The sequence below is a fragment of the Urocitellus parryii genome, chromosome 9 (genome assembly GCF_045843805.1).
Source record: "Urocitellus parryii isolate mUroPar1 chromosome 9, mUroPar1.hap1, whole genome shotgun sequence".
Classification (NCBI taxonomy): domain Eukaryota; kingdom Metazoa; phylum Chordata; class Mammalia; order Rodentia; family Sciuridae; genus Urocitellus; species Urocitellus parryii.
Genome location: NC_135539.1, coordinates 8,979,512 through 8,997,189, shown reverse-complemented (window position 1 = coordinate 8,997,189; position 17,678 = coordinate 8,979,512). Strand labels below are relative to the sequence as shown.

Below are 17,678 nucleotides of genomic sequence, written 5' to 3'. Positions count from 1 at the left end.
TGCGCGCTCCGCCTCTCCAGAGGTAACTGACGGGACTCTCCGAGCCCCGCGCGCTTGTGGCAACCCTGGAGGAAGTCGAGGCCCCGCGTCAGCCGGAGGAGCAGGAAGACGATGAGGACGAAGAGGAGCTGCTACCGCACTCCGAGGCCGTGGACGTGTTCCAGGAGGGTCTCGCCATGGTAGTGCAGGACCCGCTGCTCTGCGATCTCCCGATCCAGGTGCGCGCGGGCAGCGCCCGGGGCGCGGGTGGGCGGCCGCGGGCGGCCCAGGACAGCACCTCTGGGTGTAAGTGAGCTTTGCTTGGCCAGGCCGAGGCAAAAGAACACTTCCTCACAAGGTAAAAGGTATTTTAACACAATATGTTTAAAAAGTCAAAGTTGAGGGCGGGGGATATAGCTCAGTTTGTAGAGTGCTTGCCTTGCAGGCACAGGGCCCTGGGTTCAATATCACAGGAAAAAAAAAAAAAAAAGTCAAAGTCGATGCGGGAACCTCCGTGGGAAACAAAGTAACGTGAAGACTAGGTCGTTGTTACTTGATTTTTCCATTTGCCTCAAGCGTCAATATGCTTTAGCACAGACAGTAGTCTACCTAATTTAAAAAAAAAAAAAATTGCCCATCATGGGTCTTTAAAATTAACTTCTACCCCTATAAACAAACACACACACACACACACACACACACACACACACACACACACGGTGCTGGAGACTGAATCACAGGCAGTGTGCCTGCGGGGCACATGCTGTGCCACCCAGCAGCATCCCCAACCCAGTTTGTACTTTCTTAGGTATTCTGTTAAAACACTTGTTATCATTATCATTTTTTGGTGCCTGCTAAGTTTTGCACACCTGTCTCACCCTAGTCCTGAGGCCCTAGCCTGGAACTTAATGCTCAGGGTTCTAAGGGAGAAATATTGGGCCCAGTATTCTTCTGCCTACCAGGCCCCATCCCCATATGGATTTATTCTCCCTGCCTGTTTCTTCACTCCTCTAAAGATATGAATGAAACATGAGGTTGGGGTGCTGAACAACTAAGTAAACCCTAAAATATAGGCAAGAGCCCCTTCTTACCCTTCATAAAATGAGACACCACTTTCTGGCCACTATCAGCTTGTTTTTCTTTGTTGTTCTTTGGGGTGGTAGAGAGTCAGGATTCCCATGTTCACCTTTGGTCTCCTCTAGGTTACGTTGGAAGAGGTCAATTCCCAGATAGCACTAGAATATGGTCAAGCAATGACAGTTCGAGTGTGCAAGATGGATGGGGAAGTAATGCGTAAGTGCCGTCCTCCTCCCATTAGGCCTATACATTCATGTGGACAATGTTAGCAGGACTGGTCAGTGAGAACCTTGGGGGCCATGCCCAAGGATATTAGGGCAGCCACAAACCCGATCTGCAGAGTAGAGCCTGACAGTTCTGGGTTCTCTTGTCATCTGAGGCTCTGTCCCTCATGGATCTTTTCACACTGTGTCCATGGCTGCAGCTGTGGTTGTAGTGCAGAACGCTACTGTCCTGGACCTGAAGAAGGCCATCCAGAGGCATGTGCAGCTCAGGCAGGAGCGTGAAGGGGGCATTCAGCACATCAGCTGGTAAGTGGAACAGCAGCTTCTTCCTTGGGCTTCTGGGGGCTGGTATGGGCTCCACAAAGAAGTAGTTCTCAGCCACACATGTGCACACTCCCACCGCTTTGCTGCAGATTCAGGCAGAGAGCAATTCTGTGTTGGGACTCCTGCCTCATCTGCTTCTAGACTCTCATGAATATCACCCCACCCAGATATCTTCACTTGTGGATACTTCTGGACCTCAGTGTTGGAAAGTGGTCTCCCTCGTTGAATGCTTCACTTTTCAGTGTCTCCTGCCAGTCCTCACCTAGGTCCTGTCAGCCCTCATGCTCCTATGGATCAAGTGCCCTATAGATGTGTCTAGCACTGTCCCCAGTTTCATCAGTGAAGTGTTTGGCCAGTGCTCACACGTTACCTCCTCACATGTGCATTGCACAGGAAAAAGGCCTAGAGGGAGTGCAGGTGCCCTAGGTGCCCTAGGGCTGAGTGCTGGAGCCTGTCTTATCTGCAGCTCACCTCATCCTGCTCAAGGCAGCACATGGTTTACCTGAGCCCCCTCTTATAGGTCTTATGTGTGGAGGACATACCATCTGACCTCTGCAGGAGAGAAGCTAACAGAGGACAGGAAGAAGCTCCGAGAGTAAGTTCAGACCACATCTTCAGCTGTGGGGCATCTTGCCTGGTGCCCTCTAGTACCCTATGTTCTGCCAGAGGGCTATAGCAGCAGGGTTCCTGCCCAGACTGACACCTTCCCACAAGTAGCTTCCTTGGGGCACTCCCCATTAGGAGAGTAGCAGGCGGAGGAGCAGCTCCAGACAGCTCCACCCCTGCAGTGCAATGGGAGTGTCTGGGAAGGTGGCCACACAGCCTCTTGGGCTAAGTACCACATTTATCCTCTTTGATTCTCACAGGCCTGGGGGGCAAAGTGGGGGGAATTACAAGTGACCCTTCTATAGGTCAGACACTGTCTGTTTCCTTGTCTTTCAGTTATGGTATCCGGAATCGGGATGAGGTTTCCTTCATCAAAAAGCTGAGGCAAAAGTGACCCCAGGACAGGGACAGCTCTGTTCACTGATGGTCAGTCCTTTCCCAGCAGGATGGAGCCCTCCTTCCATCCTCTCATCAGAAAAGATTTGGGCTCACTGTACTGTCAGCATGAGCCCTGGGGTTCTCAGGACCAGGACAGAGTAAACCTTTGTTCCTTGCTTTCCTATGAACTTGGCCTGGGCTCAAAGACCTTAAAACATGGCAGTTCCCACAGGGCTGTGGGCCTGGCCTTATGTGCAGAATAAATCTGTCTGTTCGCCTCATTTTTTGAATAGTCAAAAAGGCTTAATAGAGAGATCTGTCCCATCACAGAGGGGTGTTTAGGGCAGAGAACTGGTATAGGTAACTCCTGGCATCCAAGATGCCACACCTAAGCCCTGTGGCCACATCACATGGTCTTCATAGCTCTTTGTTTGTTTGTGGGGAAGCAAGAACCCACACCCCAGAGCCTGCAGTAGCAGTCTGGAGACAGATGTGGATGGGGCCTCTACCCACAGGGTCCCCTACAGCAATGCCTTCCCCATCCCATTGTGGGGAAATGTGGCAGCACATCCCTAGGGTCCTAGAGCAAAGTGCACCCTCCTGAGACTGGGGGGCTTCCCTGGGAACTGGAACAGCCTATGGGTGTACTCAAAACTTAGTTCCCTGTGTGGCAGAACTGTGCTGTCAGAGGCCAGGTACCTGCAGGGTCTTCTCCACAGCACTTAGCCAGAAGCCAAGAAGAAGGACACAGCCCTGGTCAACTTAGTGGCAGCTAAAACGCTCCCGGTCCATTTATTGGCCACATGAGGTGGTCGTCAAGGGTCTAGTTAGAAGGTTATCGTGGGAGAGTGTGATAAATGCCCAACAAGATAAAGTCAACAGGAGTGAGCAAGGCACAGGAGGTCTGTCAGGGAAGACAAGTCCCTGAAGAGCAGGCAGAGTCCACAGGCCCCCAAGTCTCAGGGTGGTTGTGGCCATCAGCACCCACAGCTGGCTCAGTGGAGCTGAGCATCCAGTTCGTACTTCTCGCAGAACTTGTCGGTGAAGGGGATACAGGTGAGGAACTCGCACCACTCACAGCGGACAGGATAGAAGTAGAAGAGGACCACCAGGCCGGCCAGCAGGCCTAGGAAGACCACCTGGAAGATGATGATCTGGCAGCGCTTGCGGTACAGGTCAAACTTGCCGAAGCTTATGTAGGGCAGGAAGGCAAAGGAGAGGAAGAGGCCGCTGATGAAGCCTGAGATGTGGGCGAAATTATCAATCCAGGGCAGCAGCCCAAAGGCAAAGAGGAAGAGCACGACAGCCAGCAGCTTGAAGAAGGCACGCCAGGGCCGTGCCAGGATCTGCCAGCTCTGGAAGAGCTCCACAAAGAGGCAGGCCAGGATGCCAAACTGAGAGCCGGCGGGGCCTACCTGTGGGTAGTGGGGTGGCTGTAAGCTGCAGGAATAGGCAGCTCAGCCTCATCTTCCTGCCCCACTCCCAAAGGCAGGAACACATCCAGTGCTCAACACAGGGCGAACCCACAGGCACACAGGGAGGGTCCCTACCCTGGAAGGCAGTTTTACCTCTGCCCTATATGGCAGGAAGATGGCACTGGCCAGGTTGCCAGTGACGCCACTCAGCAGGTAGATGATGGCTATGCGGTGCCAGCCTGCCAGCTTTTCCAGGTCTCGTAGCACAGTCATCTGGAAGCAGATGGACACCAGGCAGTGCAAGATCCTGTGGGTAGTAGGGTACACTCAGAGAAGGTGGCTTCTTGCCACCTTCAGCCAGCCATTCTGAAGTCCCTGAGACTACCCACCCAGCCCACAGATTCACTTGCCCAGCGTGCAGGAACAGGGACAGCCACAGGCGGTAGAACTGGTCAGGCACCTCAGGGTTGAGGAAAGGCAGGAGGCCACACACATCGTCCATGCAGTGCACCTGTGCAGAGTGGCCAGTCAGCACTCACAGTGGCTAGGGAGTAGGGGAGGGACATGCCCTGAGGCCTACCTGAGAGCAGAGTGTGGCCTCCTCGTGGAAATAACCCCTCATGAAGTCACAATACTCCCGGGAGGTGATCTCGCACCTGGAAGGTCAGGGCCCAGATTTGGAGGAGACTGCTAGGTCCAGGGACAGAGGCACCACCACCCTCCCATTGGCCCTTTCTCCTTGTTGGAGCCTTGAGTTTGGGAACTTGGTGGGGGAGAAGGCACAGCCCTGGGCCCAAACTTGTGGCAACTGCATGCTCACCTGCCCTTGGTGCCGACGCAGCAGGGTCGGCCAGTTATGACACAGTCCATGTGAGGGTGGTTGGTGTGGTTCCCGGCACTGCTTTTAGTGCAGATCTGGGTCACAAACAGGGGAGAGCCAAGTCAGCCCCACCTCAACTCTTGCTCTACACCTCACAAGGTAGAAGACAGGACTTCCTGACTTTAAACAGATCCTCACATCTGAGCCTCAGCAGGGCCATCTGTCAAACTGGAATGTCATCAGGCCTTCCAAGTCTATCCAGCCCTCTTGCTCTGAGTAGACACTCAGAGAGACAGCCTTAGGTGATGGACAGGTTGGGCAAAGGCCAGGGGGATGGTATCTGAAAATGGGATGGTCCCACCCAGAGGGGCCTCTGGCATCACTGATGGGTGAGGTGTGACAAGTTGACTTCCCAGCAATTCCCCACCCCAGCTTACCGGCCACTTAGTGATGTCTTCTGGCCACTCATGGGGGTCCTCAGAGGAGGGCTCATCACACACCCTGCGTGAGTCCAGTATGTGGTCAGAGCCTGCTTTGAGCCCCTGGCATTGGCACCCTCCCATTTGAGTCAACAAGGGGATACCTTCACCCTTCTGGGAAAAGCAAGGGCAGAAGAGGGGGCAGCCAGGAAGACTCACCTGGGGTCCTGGTGGCAGACAGAGCCAAACTGCCTCTTGTGGCCGGCAAGGTCTGGGGCGCTGGGATGGACAGGCCACTTCACCCACACTGCTAGGGTGGACTGTAAGAACACAGGGTCAGCCCTGGTCAGAGCCCATTCCTTGCCAAGTTTAGTCAGCAGTGAGGGCTCGAAGCCAGAGTCACAGGCACAGTCCCCACCACTCTACCCCTAATCATTCAGATGCTTGATTCAGTCATCGAGAAATTCTGGCACTAGGAGCATAATTGCCAGTTGCTTTTTATATATTTGTTTGTTTGTGAGGTAATGGGGATCGAATACAGAGGTGCTTTACCACTGAGCCACATCCTCAGCCCTTCTTGTTATTTTGAGACGGGTCTCAAGCTAGCCCTGAACTTGTCATCCTACTGCATCCATTTCCCACCTAGCTGGGATTACAGGCATACCCTACAGCACCTTGCTCCTATTAGCTTTTCAAAAACAGCCTCTGCATCCTTAATCAGGGGACTGGTATAAACTATGGTACGGCCACAAAAGATGCGGGGGGGGGGGGGGGGGGGGACAAAACACGAATGCCTCTTTTTTTTTTTAAAACAATATCACTTAGTGGAGAAAATTACAGCACTGCCATTAAGGTCAACTTTAAGATACCTGCACGCAGACTAGACAGGTGCTGAAAGAGTACACCCAAACCAAGGTCGAGTCAAAAGTCAAATGAACCTCCTGGTTGAGGAACCAGGGATGGAGGAGTGAACAGACATCAAAGTGGCAGGAAGGGCCTCGTGTGGGCAATGCTACATGCCAAGAGCGGGGGTCGAAAGAAACTCAGTGGGGCCTGAGTCTAAAGGTAACTGCGGACACAGCATACACAAGGAGCTGTGCGGGACGCACCGAGCACTCCTCCTCTGAGGTCTGCACACAGCCAGATCGGTCATTTCGCACGCAACAGGCCGAGTGCTTCTCACGCTCACGAGCAGCACTGATGAAGCTGTGCACCTGTGGGTCCTGGCGCATGCAGGGCGAGAACTTGGCACCCAGGTGAATAAGGGCCTCCTACAGTAAGGGAGATGTACAGTTGCAACCCCAGGCCCCCTGCCCACCTCAGGAACCCCAGGCTTCGCCCCCAGCCACGTCCTCACCGAGCTGGGACCGATCCAGAAGTTTTCTTGCTGCACATACTTGACATTTTCGTAGACACCACGGTTCCGCAGCACCTGGAAAGTCAGGAAGTGGGATTAGACCAAGTCCATAGGGCTCTCTCTTCCTGGAGAGGAGCACAGGGGGTCCAGACCATCTGGGTCCCGGGAGAGTGCCAGGGGCTCACCGAGTCCACTGTCTCATGCTGCGAGAAGCCCACGGGCGCGATGCCATAGATACACACTGCTAGAATGGTGACCAGCGAGTGCACGAAGGTAAGCCAGTAGGTGAAGAAGGGCCTGCAGGGCGGAGCATCAGCGGGCGCATCCCCAAGGCAGAGCCCAGGAATCTGCATCCCAACCCCAAGACTTACTCACAGGGCTGCAATCCCCTGACCTACCTGTGGTCGTCCATGTCCTCGATCTGGCGCTTCACATAGCTGTCAATTCGCTTGCGGTAGGTGCGGTTAGTAAGCCGGCCCACCATGCCCAGCCCATATGGCCGCTTCTCCCTGGCAAAGAGCTTGCGCACTGGCACTGCAATGCGCTGGCCCCGCCTGGGCCCCACAGCGCTCACCACCTCCTGTCGAAGCCGTACCTTGGGCTGCGGAGCTGTGCCACCCTCCTTCTGTTTCCGCCAGCCTCGCTCCAGGGGCCTGCAGGGAGCCAGCTCATTCACCTCCTGGGCTAGACCACCACCTGCTGCCATCCCTCCTGATGCAACCAGAGCTAGTCAGTCTTTATCCCACCCTGCACAGGCCTTGGCTTTGATGAAGGGGGTAGGTGTCAAGTCCCAGTTTTAGCCTCTTTCTTACCAGTAAAGGAGCAACCTCAGGCCCCTCCCAGGATGGCAGGAAGGGACCCCAGATTCAGCAAAGGTTCTGTACCTCAGCAAAAGGTCACACTCCTCTATGCTGGAATCACCCAGCCACCAGGTCTTGGGACTCCCCAAGTGGGCAGAAAATACTGGGGACATGTCTAGCCCTGGGACCCCCACCATAGTTGCCAAGCTAGGTTCCCACTGCACTAGGCAACTCACTCTAGGCAGTGAATGCTGGTGCACCATGCCCTAGGGTCCAGCTGCTCCTGACGGACAGAGGTCCCCCCCACCATGTACCCCACCCACCAGCTGCACTCACAGCATCAAGTGGCTGCGCTCAAGCTCACTGCGGTCCAGGGCCCCACCCGTGAGGTCGGCCTGCTCTGGGGCTTTCTCCCAGTCTTTGAGTGCAGCCTCCGATGGGGACTCAAACACCTCATCCGGGTATGTGGACAGCTCCTCATGGAGGACACCTTCCTGAGCAAATACTCAAGATCAGGTTGGATACAGAGACCGAGGCCATGGGTGAGGCCTTGCGCTTTTCTTACCCGAGCAAAGAAGGATGTGTCTAACTCCTCAGGGAAATCTGCTGTGTCCTCCTCCAGGAAACTGGCAGGAGTGAAGCTTCGTCGGTGTGCCCGGCGTAAGGTGCCATCCTTAGCAGAGCGGCCCTGAGGGCAAGGAGGTGACCTTGGGACCTAATAGCCACTGGGCCCCCACCTCCACCCAGGGGCCTATGCCTACCTTCACCAGTGCTGCAGCCGCCCTGAAGCTCATCTTGGCCACAGATTCACGCTTGCGCCGCCGAGGAAGCCGGTTAAAACCTGAGCGGGAGCTGGAGAAGGAGCAGAGGGAGGCAGCACCTGGTGTGACCGGAGTGTGCGGGGCGCTCAGGCCATCAGCAGTGTCATCTGCCATGCGGAAGGCCCGGCCGCGGGCCAGAGGGTCTATGATCTGGCAGAGGCAAAGACACAGTGGAGTCAGGCTAGTTTGGTGCCAGGGGCTCTCAACACACCAGAGCCATGCAAGCCCCAGAGAGGGCGCCACTGCTACTGCTTTCACTCCTGCAGGCCCAGGGCAGCTGTATGGGCATCATCCCGACAGCCACCTAGTGGGGCCTCCTCCTCTCCCCTTGCACTGCTGGTCCCCCTGGTATGCTCGCCTATCCAGAGGCTGCCCCTGATATAATGCCAGGGCCCTTCACCTCACCCAGGTGGCCCTTCCCAGAGCATCTTACCTCTTCCATGGGATCACCTGACTGTTCTCCCAACCATGAGCTCAGGTAGACTGTGCCCCAGCCCCCACCAGGGAATCAGAATGAGGGGACAGGGGACAATAGCCATAGGCGTACCTTCTGCATGCCCAGCTGGCATGGCCCCACGTACAGTGGGGGTGGCGTCTCCGTGCTGGTCAGCGACACATTGTCCTGGCTAGGCAGATCCAGCTCCCGAATGACCTGGGGTTTCAGCTTCCCATAGCGCTGGCTGCAGTGACGGATGCTTTTGCGCTGCCACTTCTGGGTGCTGTCACTGTCCTTGCTCACTCCAAACCAGTCAGCTGTCCCCCTAGCATGGAAAGGACTCAGCAAGGGGCAGCTACATCTCCCCCTCCTAGGCAAGGAGCCTCAGAGGCCATCCTCCTGGACAGCAAGCTCTGCCCCAGCCTTCAGGCCCTCCGGGGGCTGAATGGAAATAGTCTAATTAGGAGGACAAGTGGGTTCCATCCCCTGAGTCTAGAGAAGAAGGCTGGCCCCAGGCAGCAGCACAGGAGACCCCAGCAGGTTGTCCACAGCCCTCGAACATGCAAACAACACATAGCTGGCACTGCCCTCAAGGGCCAGGAAATGCCAACATGGCAGCTCTTAAGAAGCCACACATAACATGCACACACCAGAAAACAGCAACACACCCATGACCTGCCTGAAGTACCTGAGCAGGGACCAAGAGAGGGACTGGCGCTGTGGGGGCGGCCTGCAAGCAGCCCGGGGACCTGAGAGGGGCAGAGTATGGACTCGCCCAAAGCGCACCTGTCGGCTGTGAGGGACCAGAGCATTAGGGTGCGGAGACAGAGAAAGTGAGTGCTGGGCAGCAGAGAAGGGTAGTGGGGTGACAGCAGTTCAGTCCCCAGGACAGGAGGACCACAGCAGAAGAGAAAGCTGAGACAAGACAGACCCTTGCTCCTTCCCAGCCCCAATACCCAAAGGGGACCCTGTGTGCCTGCCCCTGGGGAGTGGCCAGGGCAGTACCTGCGGATGGTCTGTGTGATAGATGTCTGGCGCTGGAGCACAGGCCGCCGGGGCTCATGGTGGGGCGAAGGGACGTGGGCCGTCTCAGCTGGCATACTCACACTCCGCAGGAAAGTCTGGCACCTCAGGGGCTGAGCAACAGGGTCACAGTGAGGAGTCTGGATGGGGCATAGCCATAGCCCCGGACACTCAGCACCTACCTGCAGGAAGCTGGGCTCCTCTGCTGGTGGCGGCATCACAGCCGGTATGTCCAGCTTCAGCCAGGGTGGCTTCTTGCGCTGCAGACTGCTTGTGCTGTCCCTGCGGCCCTCACTCATGGTTCCAGGTGGAGTGAGGCAGGCCTGGAAAGGGGAAGGTGCTCAGTAGTGAGGCTGGCAAGCCCCTGAAGATCCACTGGGCCCAGACCCGGAGAAGGCAGAAGCAGCGATATGCCAAATGGTGGTGCTCACAGCTCTGCAGCTGGAGCCCAGATAGTGCTCGGCACTGGTATGTCCACACCTTCCTGGTTCCCCTCACAGTCCTCGGACAACCAGGTCCACAGGCAGCACTTCCAGCACCTCCAATGAGCAAGGCACTTGGAGGTGCTTGGCACATGCTGGGGGAGACACAAGACAAGGCCTGCCCTCTCAGAGTTTACACTCTGGAAATTATCACCCTAAAGAAGTAAGTGCCAAAGGGATGCTATGTGTGATGGGCAGAAAACAGCAATGACAGCTGCTTGGAAGGGACAGTGAGGTTCCCTGTGGCTCAGACCTTGAAGGGGATGAGGACTGAGCCTGGCAGGGACAGCCAGGCTCCCTGTGACCTGGAGCTAAGGCTTGAAAGGGGGTCAGTGTGCCCCTAGCCTGTCTTATCTACCCCTTGCCTTCTTTTAACAACTATGGCTTCCACTACAGAGTCAGAGGCATACTACACACAGAACAGAGAGTGAATCCTACCCATTGCACAGAGGAATCTCCACATTCAGAGAAAGTCATGGTTTCCCAGGTGGCAGAGCAGCAGCTGGGGCACTGGGTGTTTTTCTACAAACCATATTCACGCATTAACCATGATGACCAGCAGGTGGCGTCATATGCCCAAAAAACAACAGTGAGGCGCCAGAGCAGGGACTTGTTGGGGGACTGCATGCCTGACAACCCCCAACCCACCAACACAGGGGAAGACCCAGAGCATAGAGACCAGGGGACTCTATTACCCACATCATTTGTACAAAGGACAATTGTGAAGATCTGCACCCAGGAGGGTCTGGAAAGGCCCTCCGTTATTAATACCTCCTTTATTAATCCCAAGTTCCTTAGCCTCTTCAAAGTGTGCAAACCTCAACAAGCTGCAAGTGGCTGGGTGTGTGAACCGCCCACTGCTGCCTCCAGGAATGGATTCCACTTGGGAGTCTCCCCCTCAACTGTTTGAAGGAGATCCAGGGCTTCCACAGGGCTATGTCCACCATATGACACTGCATATGGCCCTGGTGGGCCCTATACTGCCCAGTAAAAAAAAGGCCTAGGGTGCCAGTTGCAGCTCCTGCTGGCCCTACAGAGGCCAGGAACAGAACAGATAGCAGAAGGGAGTCTTCCTGGCTCCATCCCTCACATTCCAACCCCTTCTCCAAGTTGATCATGCACTGCTGGGCCCAGGTGGTGGCTGGGGGGGCAAAGGTAGGGGGGCCCCCCTACCATCTACCCAGGGGTCCCTCCCTGTCTGACCTCAGCACCGCAAGCCAGGCAGCATTTGTCTCTGCATCCCTGGGCCTGCCTATGCTGAGCCCCTGTTGGTGGATGGAGGCCATGTGTGACACAGGCCATTCTGACCAAGAAATGGGTGTGGCAAGGTCCTTCTAGGAGCTAAAGCAAGCCAGCCCTCAGCATCTGACCTGTACCACATGCCCAGCCCAGATCTGGGTGCCAGGCATCAACTGGTGCCAGGTCAGCATCCTGGGGGTGGATGTCTTCCTCTTCATCCCACAGCCATCTTTCATAGACAGCCTAATAGGATCACCTGTTGGCTAAGGAGTGACTTGGGGGCCACCTCTGCGTCTTGGGCACACTACTCGCAGAATCTGAGACACTTTCTGATGTGCTGGGAAAGCAAGCAGAGCACAGGGAAGGGCTCCTGAGCCTACAGAGGGGCCTCAGCACCCTCCCAGTCTGTCAGCCTGCTCCCAAGGCTGTGCTATGCCCATGGGGCCTAGGAAGTAAGGAGCCAGACATCAGACAGGATGAAGACACCTTTGGCATTCCTGCTTAGTTCACCCAAAGGACCACTCCAGCCCTGCTACACAAAGCAACATGCCTTCAGTCTTCTTACTTGGAACACTGATGCTGCTGGTGAGACTGTTATAGGGTCCAGAGAGGAGCAGGGCCAAGAGTACAAACAGAGCTACTGCTGCTGCTGGGAATCCATGGGTGAGCACCAGGGACTGGTCTCTCCAAGAACCTGCCCAGGTTTGCCCAGCACCTCCAGGTGGCATCCAGCTGGCACCTACTCAATAGTGCAGGCCCCCTTTGCCACTAGATGATCCACAGGCATAATCCCCAGCAAAGTCTGTCCTTGAGCTCAGTGCCTCCCATCTCAGGCGTGCACACATTCCAGGACCTGCATCCTCAGTCAGACTGCCGTCCCCCAACAGGAGCCCCCTGGCCTGGTTCTCCCAGAGCTCATGCACATGAGTGCAGTCCTCTGTCCTGTCACTGCCCAGGACTGACTTGTTCTAGAGCAACCACAGGGTATACACATTGACAACTGCAGAGCAAGGCTAGCACGAAGGGGCCAGTCCCTGAGACCCAAAGAGCAGGGGATTCCTGAAGGAGATGACCCTCAGCCGCCCTGGAAAGAGGAGCTGACTGTTGGGAGCAATTATGAGTGAGAAGGGCACAAGCTGTGAGGGGAGAAGAACTGGGACCATGCACAGGCAACTGGACCCCCAGCCCTTGCTCCAGATGGGCTCACATTTGGCCCCAGGAAGCACCAAAGACCTCAGCTCACAATGGAGGCTCCAGCCCCTATCTAAATATCCAGGACAACCCCTCCTGTGCTGAGGGGAGGCAGGAAGGTGCAGGAGAATGCATGTGGTCCAGCAGGCAGGGAGAAGACACCCACCCTGCCCCACCAAATGCCGGGTACCCCATCTTGGCCTCAAGTGTGTGAGATTCACAAGGCTTGGGGGAGAAACAGGCCCAGACCAGACTGGCCAAGGAGCAACACACTGCCCTCCCACAGTGACCCACTATCCAGGCCTCCTCCAGGCACACAGTGGGCTCTTGTTCCCAGACAGCCTCAGGGGACTCTGCTCGGCTGGCCCCTCAGTGCAGGGGGGAACCCCAGCCAGGAGGGCATAACTTCCAGAGGTCACAGCATGAATCATTCAGCAACATCAGGAACTGGCCATATGCACATGGGGGATGAAGTGGAAAGTGCCGGGGAGCAGCACCAGTGGTGAAAGAGGGTCAGGAAGGGGGGGTGCCCCTTGGGCACACCAAGCAGCTTAAGACTAGAAATGAGCCTGAGAGAAGAGGAAGGTCAGGTTCCACAGAGACTGGTGTGGAGGGATGAAGTGTGGCTGCAGCTGCCAGGGCAGAGGAGATAGGCAGGGGACATCAGAGTCCTGCTGACTAGGGTGCAAGAGTCAGGAGCCAGGTACAGTGGCACATGCCTATAATCCCAGCAACTTGGGAGGCTGAGGCAGGAAGATTGAGAGTTCAAAGCCAGCTTCAACAACTCAGCGCAGTCCTAAGCAACTTAAAGAGATCCTATCTCAAAATGAAATACAAAAAGGGCTGGGGATGTGGCTCAGTGGTTAAGTGCCCCTGGATTTAATCTCTGATACCAAAAAAAGAAGAGACAGGAGGCAGGAAGGAAGTAAAAGGGCCGGAGCCAAGCTGCTGACCCATACATTTGTCTCCATCACCAATAGCCTTGAACAAATCCATTTTGCCATCTGAAAATATGGCCATGGCAGTACCCAGCACACAGTAGGTGCTCAATAAACAGCAGCTGGATCGGCAGCAGAAAGGCTGGTGCTGAGGACTCTGAGGTGGAACAGGACAGCCAGGCAGCTGGCAGTTTGAGAGGCCCAGAGCATGTGCAATGAGGACCATGAAAAACTGGAGGACCAGACCCTTCAGAGGTGCTGCGTTTAGCAAGGTATGGCCGAGGCACAAGGACACTGGGGCAGGTTTGCCAGAGCCAGCATGAAGCTGTAGCCTAAGGTGTAAGCAGCAGCCTCCTCTGCACTCAGGCCTGCCCTGGACACTCACAGGGCAACAGGAAGCAGAAAGCACAGCCAGCCAAGAGATGGCCCACTACCAAGGTCAGCTACAACAATAGGCCCCACCTAGGACATCCAACCAGTCATGTCCTTAGCTCACCCAAGCCTGGACCCAAAGAAGTTGGCTCCTCCAAGATCCCCCTCAACCTCTCTCTGACCCCTAAACTGAGGCCCCTGATCCCCCTTTGAGAGAAGGGTCTCCAGCTATCTGCAGCCTAGATCCCACTCCTCCTCCACTGTCACTGTGTAGCAAAGGGAAAGTCACCTGGCCTCTCTGCCTCCTCTGTAAATGGCACCATGTGGAGAACACTTGCTAGGCTCTTTGCAAACCACAAAGTGCTCTTCAATCCTTCCAGTGATCCCTCCCTTTTCTGTGGAAGAAACAAGTTTCCATTTGGAGCAGGGCAGGCCTGAGATGGAGCCAGCGGCCTTCACCATACCCTTTTCCTGTCCCTAGGAAGACACACCAGCTCCCTGCCTCCCCACATCACCTATCAGCCACCATCACCCCAGACAAGCAGCCAGACAGACAGTAACAGAATAAGGGCTTCCTTCTATAAGCCATCTGTAGGGGCAGCCTGGTGGCACATAGGAGAAGAAGAGGCCACTCAGGGAAGGGCACTGCACCACGGCTAACCCAGCATATGTGGCCCAGGGGTCACATTCCCTGACCCACTGGAGCTGACAGGACAGACACACCTGGAGGTTAGGGTACCCGTCCACACCAACCAATCAGAAAGTGGGGACAAGGACTTGGTTGTACCAGATTCCAAGTGTGAACTGCTCCCTTAAACTGGACACATCTAGTCCCCAATATAGGATTTGGCCAGATCCCAGGAGTTAAGTGAAAGCATAGCACACACTCCTGGCTGGTGGGGGAAGGGGTCCAACACGCCTGGCTGGAAGGCAGATGAGCAGCCAGTCACCAGTCAGAGTTTCCCAGAAGTGCCCCTAACTGACCCTACACATGTGTTCCCTCATGCCCAGGAACCCTCAGGCTCAGAAAACCCCTGCTGGACCCACTGGATGCAGGCTAAGCCTGGAGTGCTCCTGGAGGAAACAGGAGCCTGGCACACCTGCCTCAAGCATGATCTTAGCTGACCCCACCAACCTGTCATAGCATGTCCATCTTACAGAAAAGGAAACTGAGCCTCAGAAGGGCCAGTCACTGCCTAAGGTCACAGAGCACCCAAAGGGAGTCCAGCACCTTGGCCAGGTCTACCCAGGAGCTAGGGTGGGGGTCCCTATCTGCTTGCCCAGCTACAGACCAGCTGTGGTCTTCAGCCCCGAGATTTTGAGGGCTATGGGGCCCTGTATGCAACCTTCTACCACCCAGAGGCACCGGGGTGGAGAAAGGAGAGAGCCACCACTAAACACAGCAGATCCAGGAACCAAGAAATGGGATCCTAGGGCAGAAAATCTATCCTGTCAGACACTGGGGAGAATAGGGATGGGCTGAGACCCCACACACACTGGAAGTGCCTGAGCAGCAGCTGGAGTCAAAAGGATGCTGAGGGAGATCCCTGGTGGTCCACAGAGGGTAGGAAGACCTACAGATCCTGTTGGCCAAGAGGTCCTGGAAAAGGTCAGCTCCCTAGGGTGAGGACTGGCTGGTTCCCGGATGCTGGCCTCAGTGGACCTGTGCAATGGAAGCGTGTGTGGTCAGACTGGAGCCCAAAGGCCAGTGCCTTCAATCTAGAACCACAGATTCCCCTGCCCTTGCCCCATGCTCAGAATTACCCTGATGGCAGGGGCCTCAGCTTCAAGGACCCTTGGAAACCTAGTCTTCTCCCACCTCCCGGTAGGGGCAGGGGGCTGGGGCTGGCTCCACAGGGGTGGGGAGATCCGGGCCAGGGACAGCCCAGGCTTCTAACTGGGCTAAACCTGAAAAGCCAGTTTCATCCTTGAATCTCCCGGCTCCAACAGGAAGTGGGGGGGGGGCTTTCCCTGCACCGAGTTAGGGCTTCCAAGCCCAGGCCCCGCCCACCCAGGCAGACACACAACCCAAGCTGCACATTAAGGAACGCCGGTCAGGACCTTTCGGGCCCAGGACAGATCTGGGTGGGGAATCCCCTGCCCATTCTCCACCCAGACCCACAAATGTGCCCCCAGCGGGGCATAGCCAGGCCCCCGCGCAGCGCCCGGAGCACCCGTCCGGCTATCACCCGGACCGGAGAAGGCCAACTTCCAGGAACTCGGCAGCGGTCGGCTCAGCCCCAGCCCGCCCCTCCTGGCCACCACGAGGGGGGTGGGGGGCTGTCTTTGGAAGTAGCTCCCCGCCGGCCCTGGGGCTCCCGTTTTACAGACCGGGAGACGGCGCTGGGAAGTAGCCGGAGGGGTCCGGCCCTACCCCGAGCGCCGCAGTCCACAGCTGCTGCTGTTACTCCCTGCCCCGGGAGCGCGCCGGGACAGGGACGATCCCGAGACGTCCCGCCCTCCGAGCTGGAGTTTCGGACACCACCCGCCGGAGGTGGCGAGGAAGGGAGGCGCAGGCGGAGGCCCAGGGACTGAGTCCCCGGTCCGAACCCTTGGTACCGGCGGGGCTGGGGCCGAGACATTTCAGCCAAGAGCCATTTTTGCGGTGCGCCGGGCCGCCTGAGCCGGCGCTCCGAAAACTCCGCGGAGAAAGTCGGCGGCCCAGGCGGGCACGCGTCCGAAAAAGTCCAGGCCCGGCTCGGGCCCCGCCGCCTGCCACTTACCGCCGCCGCTGGGCCGGGGTCCTCCGAGGGCGTCCGGAGGCGCCGGGAGGGCGCCCGCGCCGAGTCCCCGCTGCGCCCGCCCGCGCGCCGCTCCGGCCGCCCGCCCGGGAATGCCATGGAGCGAGGGGCGTGCGTGCCGGGGGCGGGCCGGGCCGGAGGGGCGGCCGCGCTGACTCAGGGCTCAGGAATGCGCGCCGCCCGCGGCCCGCCGGATACGCCTCCTCCGGGAAGGCCACAGGGCTGCGCTCTCCACAGAGTCCGCTTGCCGAGACACCTGTGGCCTGGGTTTGGCATCGCCTCCGCCAGTGTGGAAGAGACTGAAGGATCCGGATCCGGTGGTCAGCGTCAGTCCTGGGCTCCGCGACTTCTCCCAGATTCCATTGAATCCTGAGTTTGTTCTGCCTCCACCCGTGCAGGGCGCGTGGGGGATGGAAAGGGTCCTAGGATCTCTTGAAAACGGACTGCAAACTCCCTCTAAGATGGCACTGACAAGCCACTTATCCCAAGGTCAGAGTCCCACGTGAGCATTCACTCCCCTTACACACATTCACTATGAAAAAACATTCCCGGCCCAGCGCGGTGGCACACGCCCATAATCTCAGCTACTCAGGCCGCCGAGGCAGGAGGATGGTGAGTTCCAAACCAGCTTTGGCAATTTACAGACACCCTGTCTCAAAAAACTAAGAGGGAGCTAGGGCTGTGGCTCAGTGGTAGAGCGCTTGCCTCGAATGTGTCGGGCACTGGGTTCGATCCTCAGCAGCACATAAATAAATAAAATAAAGGTCTTTTTACAACTAAAATTTTTTTTAAAGAAAAAAAAATTAAGAGGATTGGGAATGTAGCTCAGGGGTAGAGTGCCCCTGGGTTAAATCTCCAGTATGGGAGGAAGACAGGCAGGCTTTCTCTGATCACTGCAAGTCATACAAGAGTGCTCCTTGCATTCATTTGCTTACAGACACACATGTTCACACACACTGTTTACGCACACAGACTCAGGGGCATACACCAACTCAGACACACACTTGCATGAGTACATACTTATACCACTCACACA

The 17,678-nt window shown here is 56.6% G+C and overlaps 2 protein-coding genes across 4 annotated transcripts; one reads left to right on the top strand and one right to left on the bottom strand.

The window, feature by feature from the left end:
• Positions 1 to 15: 15 nt before the first annotated feature.
• Positions 16 to 2,869, top strand: Snrnp25 (small nuclear ribonucleoprotein U11/U12 subunit 25). Its single transcript, XM_026385523.2, has 5 exons — positions 16 to 218; positions 1,182 to 1,272; positions 1,481 to 1,586; positions 2,125 to 2,199; positions 2,547 to 2,869. The coding sequence occupies exons 1-5, from the start codon at positions 177 to 179 to the stop codon at positions 2,602 to 2,604; spliced, it is 372 nt and encodes a 123-aa protein (XP_026241308.2). The 5' UTR covers positions 16 to 176; the 3' UTR covers positions 2,605 to 2,869.
• A 476-nt stretch (positions 2,870 to 3,345) lies between these two features.
• Positions 3,346 to 16,705, bottom strand: Rhbdf1 (rhomboid 5 homolog 1). 3 transcript variants are annotated; one of them, XM_026385347.2, is made up of 20 exons: positions 16,625 to 16,682; positions 15,480 to 15,564; positions 9,862 to 10,002; positions 9,662 to 9,792; positions 9,345 to 9,449; positions 8,768 to 8,981; positions 8,161 to 8,370; positions 7,965 to 8,087; positions 7,736 to 7,893; positions 6,998 to 7,252; positions 6,785 to 6,896; positions 6,600 to 6,674; positions 6,352 to 6,513; positions 5,462 to 5,562; positions 5,261 to 5,324; positions 4,824 to 4,918; positions 4,584 to 4,659; positions 4,414 to 4,514; positions 4,157 to 4,310; positions 3,346 to 4,003 (listed from the first exon to the last, which is right to left on the bottom strand). In XM_026385347.2, the coding sequence occupies exons 3-20, from the start codon at positions 9,976 to 9,978 to the stop codon at positions 3,584 to 3,586; spliced, it is 2,673 nt and encodes an 890-aa protein (XP_026241132.1). In that variant the 5' UTR covers positions 9,979 to 10,002; positions 15,480 to 15,564; positions 16,625 to 16,682; the 3' UTR covers positions 3,346 to 3,583. The 3 variants fall into 3 exon arrangements, with proteins under 3 accessions (XP_026241132.1, XP_026241131.1, XP_026241133.1); XM_026385346.2 differs by lacking the exon at positions 15,480 to 15,564 and having other exon boundaries at positions 16,625 to 16,705; XM_026385348.2 differs by lacking the exons at positions 9,345 to 9,449; positions 9,662 to 9,792; positions 9,862 to 10,002; positions 15,480 to 15,564; positions 16,625 to 16,682 and having other exon boundaries at positions 8,161 to 8,251; positions 8,768 to 8,856.
• Positions 16,706 to 17,678: the final 973 nt, after the last annotated feature.

Excerpts from the sequence above, each read along its gene's own strand:
- Snrnp25 (XM_026385523.2), top strand. The coding sequence starts at position 177 with ATGGTAGTGCAGGACCCGCTGCTCTGCGATCTCCCGATCCAG. Across the intron at positions 1,273-1,480 it reads GATGGATGGGGAAGTAATGC|CTGTGGTTGTAGTGCAGAAC; the intron begins GTAAGTGCCGTC and ends CCATGGCTGCAG. Across the intron at positions 2,200-2,546 it reads GACAGGAAGAAGCTCCGAGA|TTATGGTATCCGGAATCGGG; the intron begins GTAAGTTCAGAC and ends CTTGTCTTTCAG.
- Rhbdf1 (XM_026385346.2), bottom strand. The coding sequence starts at position 9,978 with ATGAGTGAGGGCCGCAGGGACAGCACAAGCAGTCTGCAGCGCAAGAAG. Across the intron at positions 6,897-6,997 it reads GAGGACATGGACGACCACAG|GCCCTTCTTCACCTACTGGC; the intron begins GTAGGTCAGGGG and ends TCCGCCCTGCAG. Across the intron at positions 6,675-6,784 it reads AGCATGAGACAGTGGACTCG|GTGCTGCGGAACCGTGGTGT; the intron begins GTGAGCCCCTGG and ends CTGACTTTCCAG.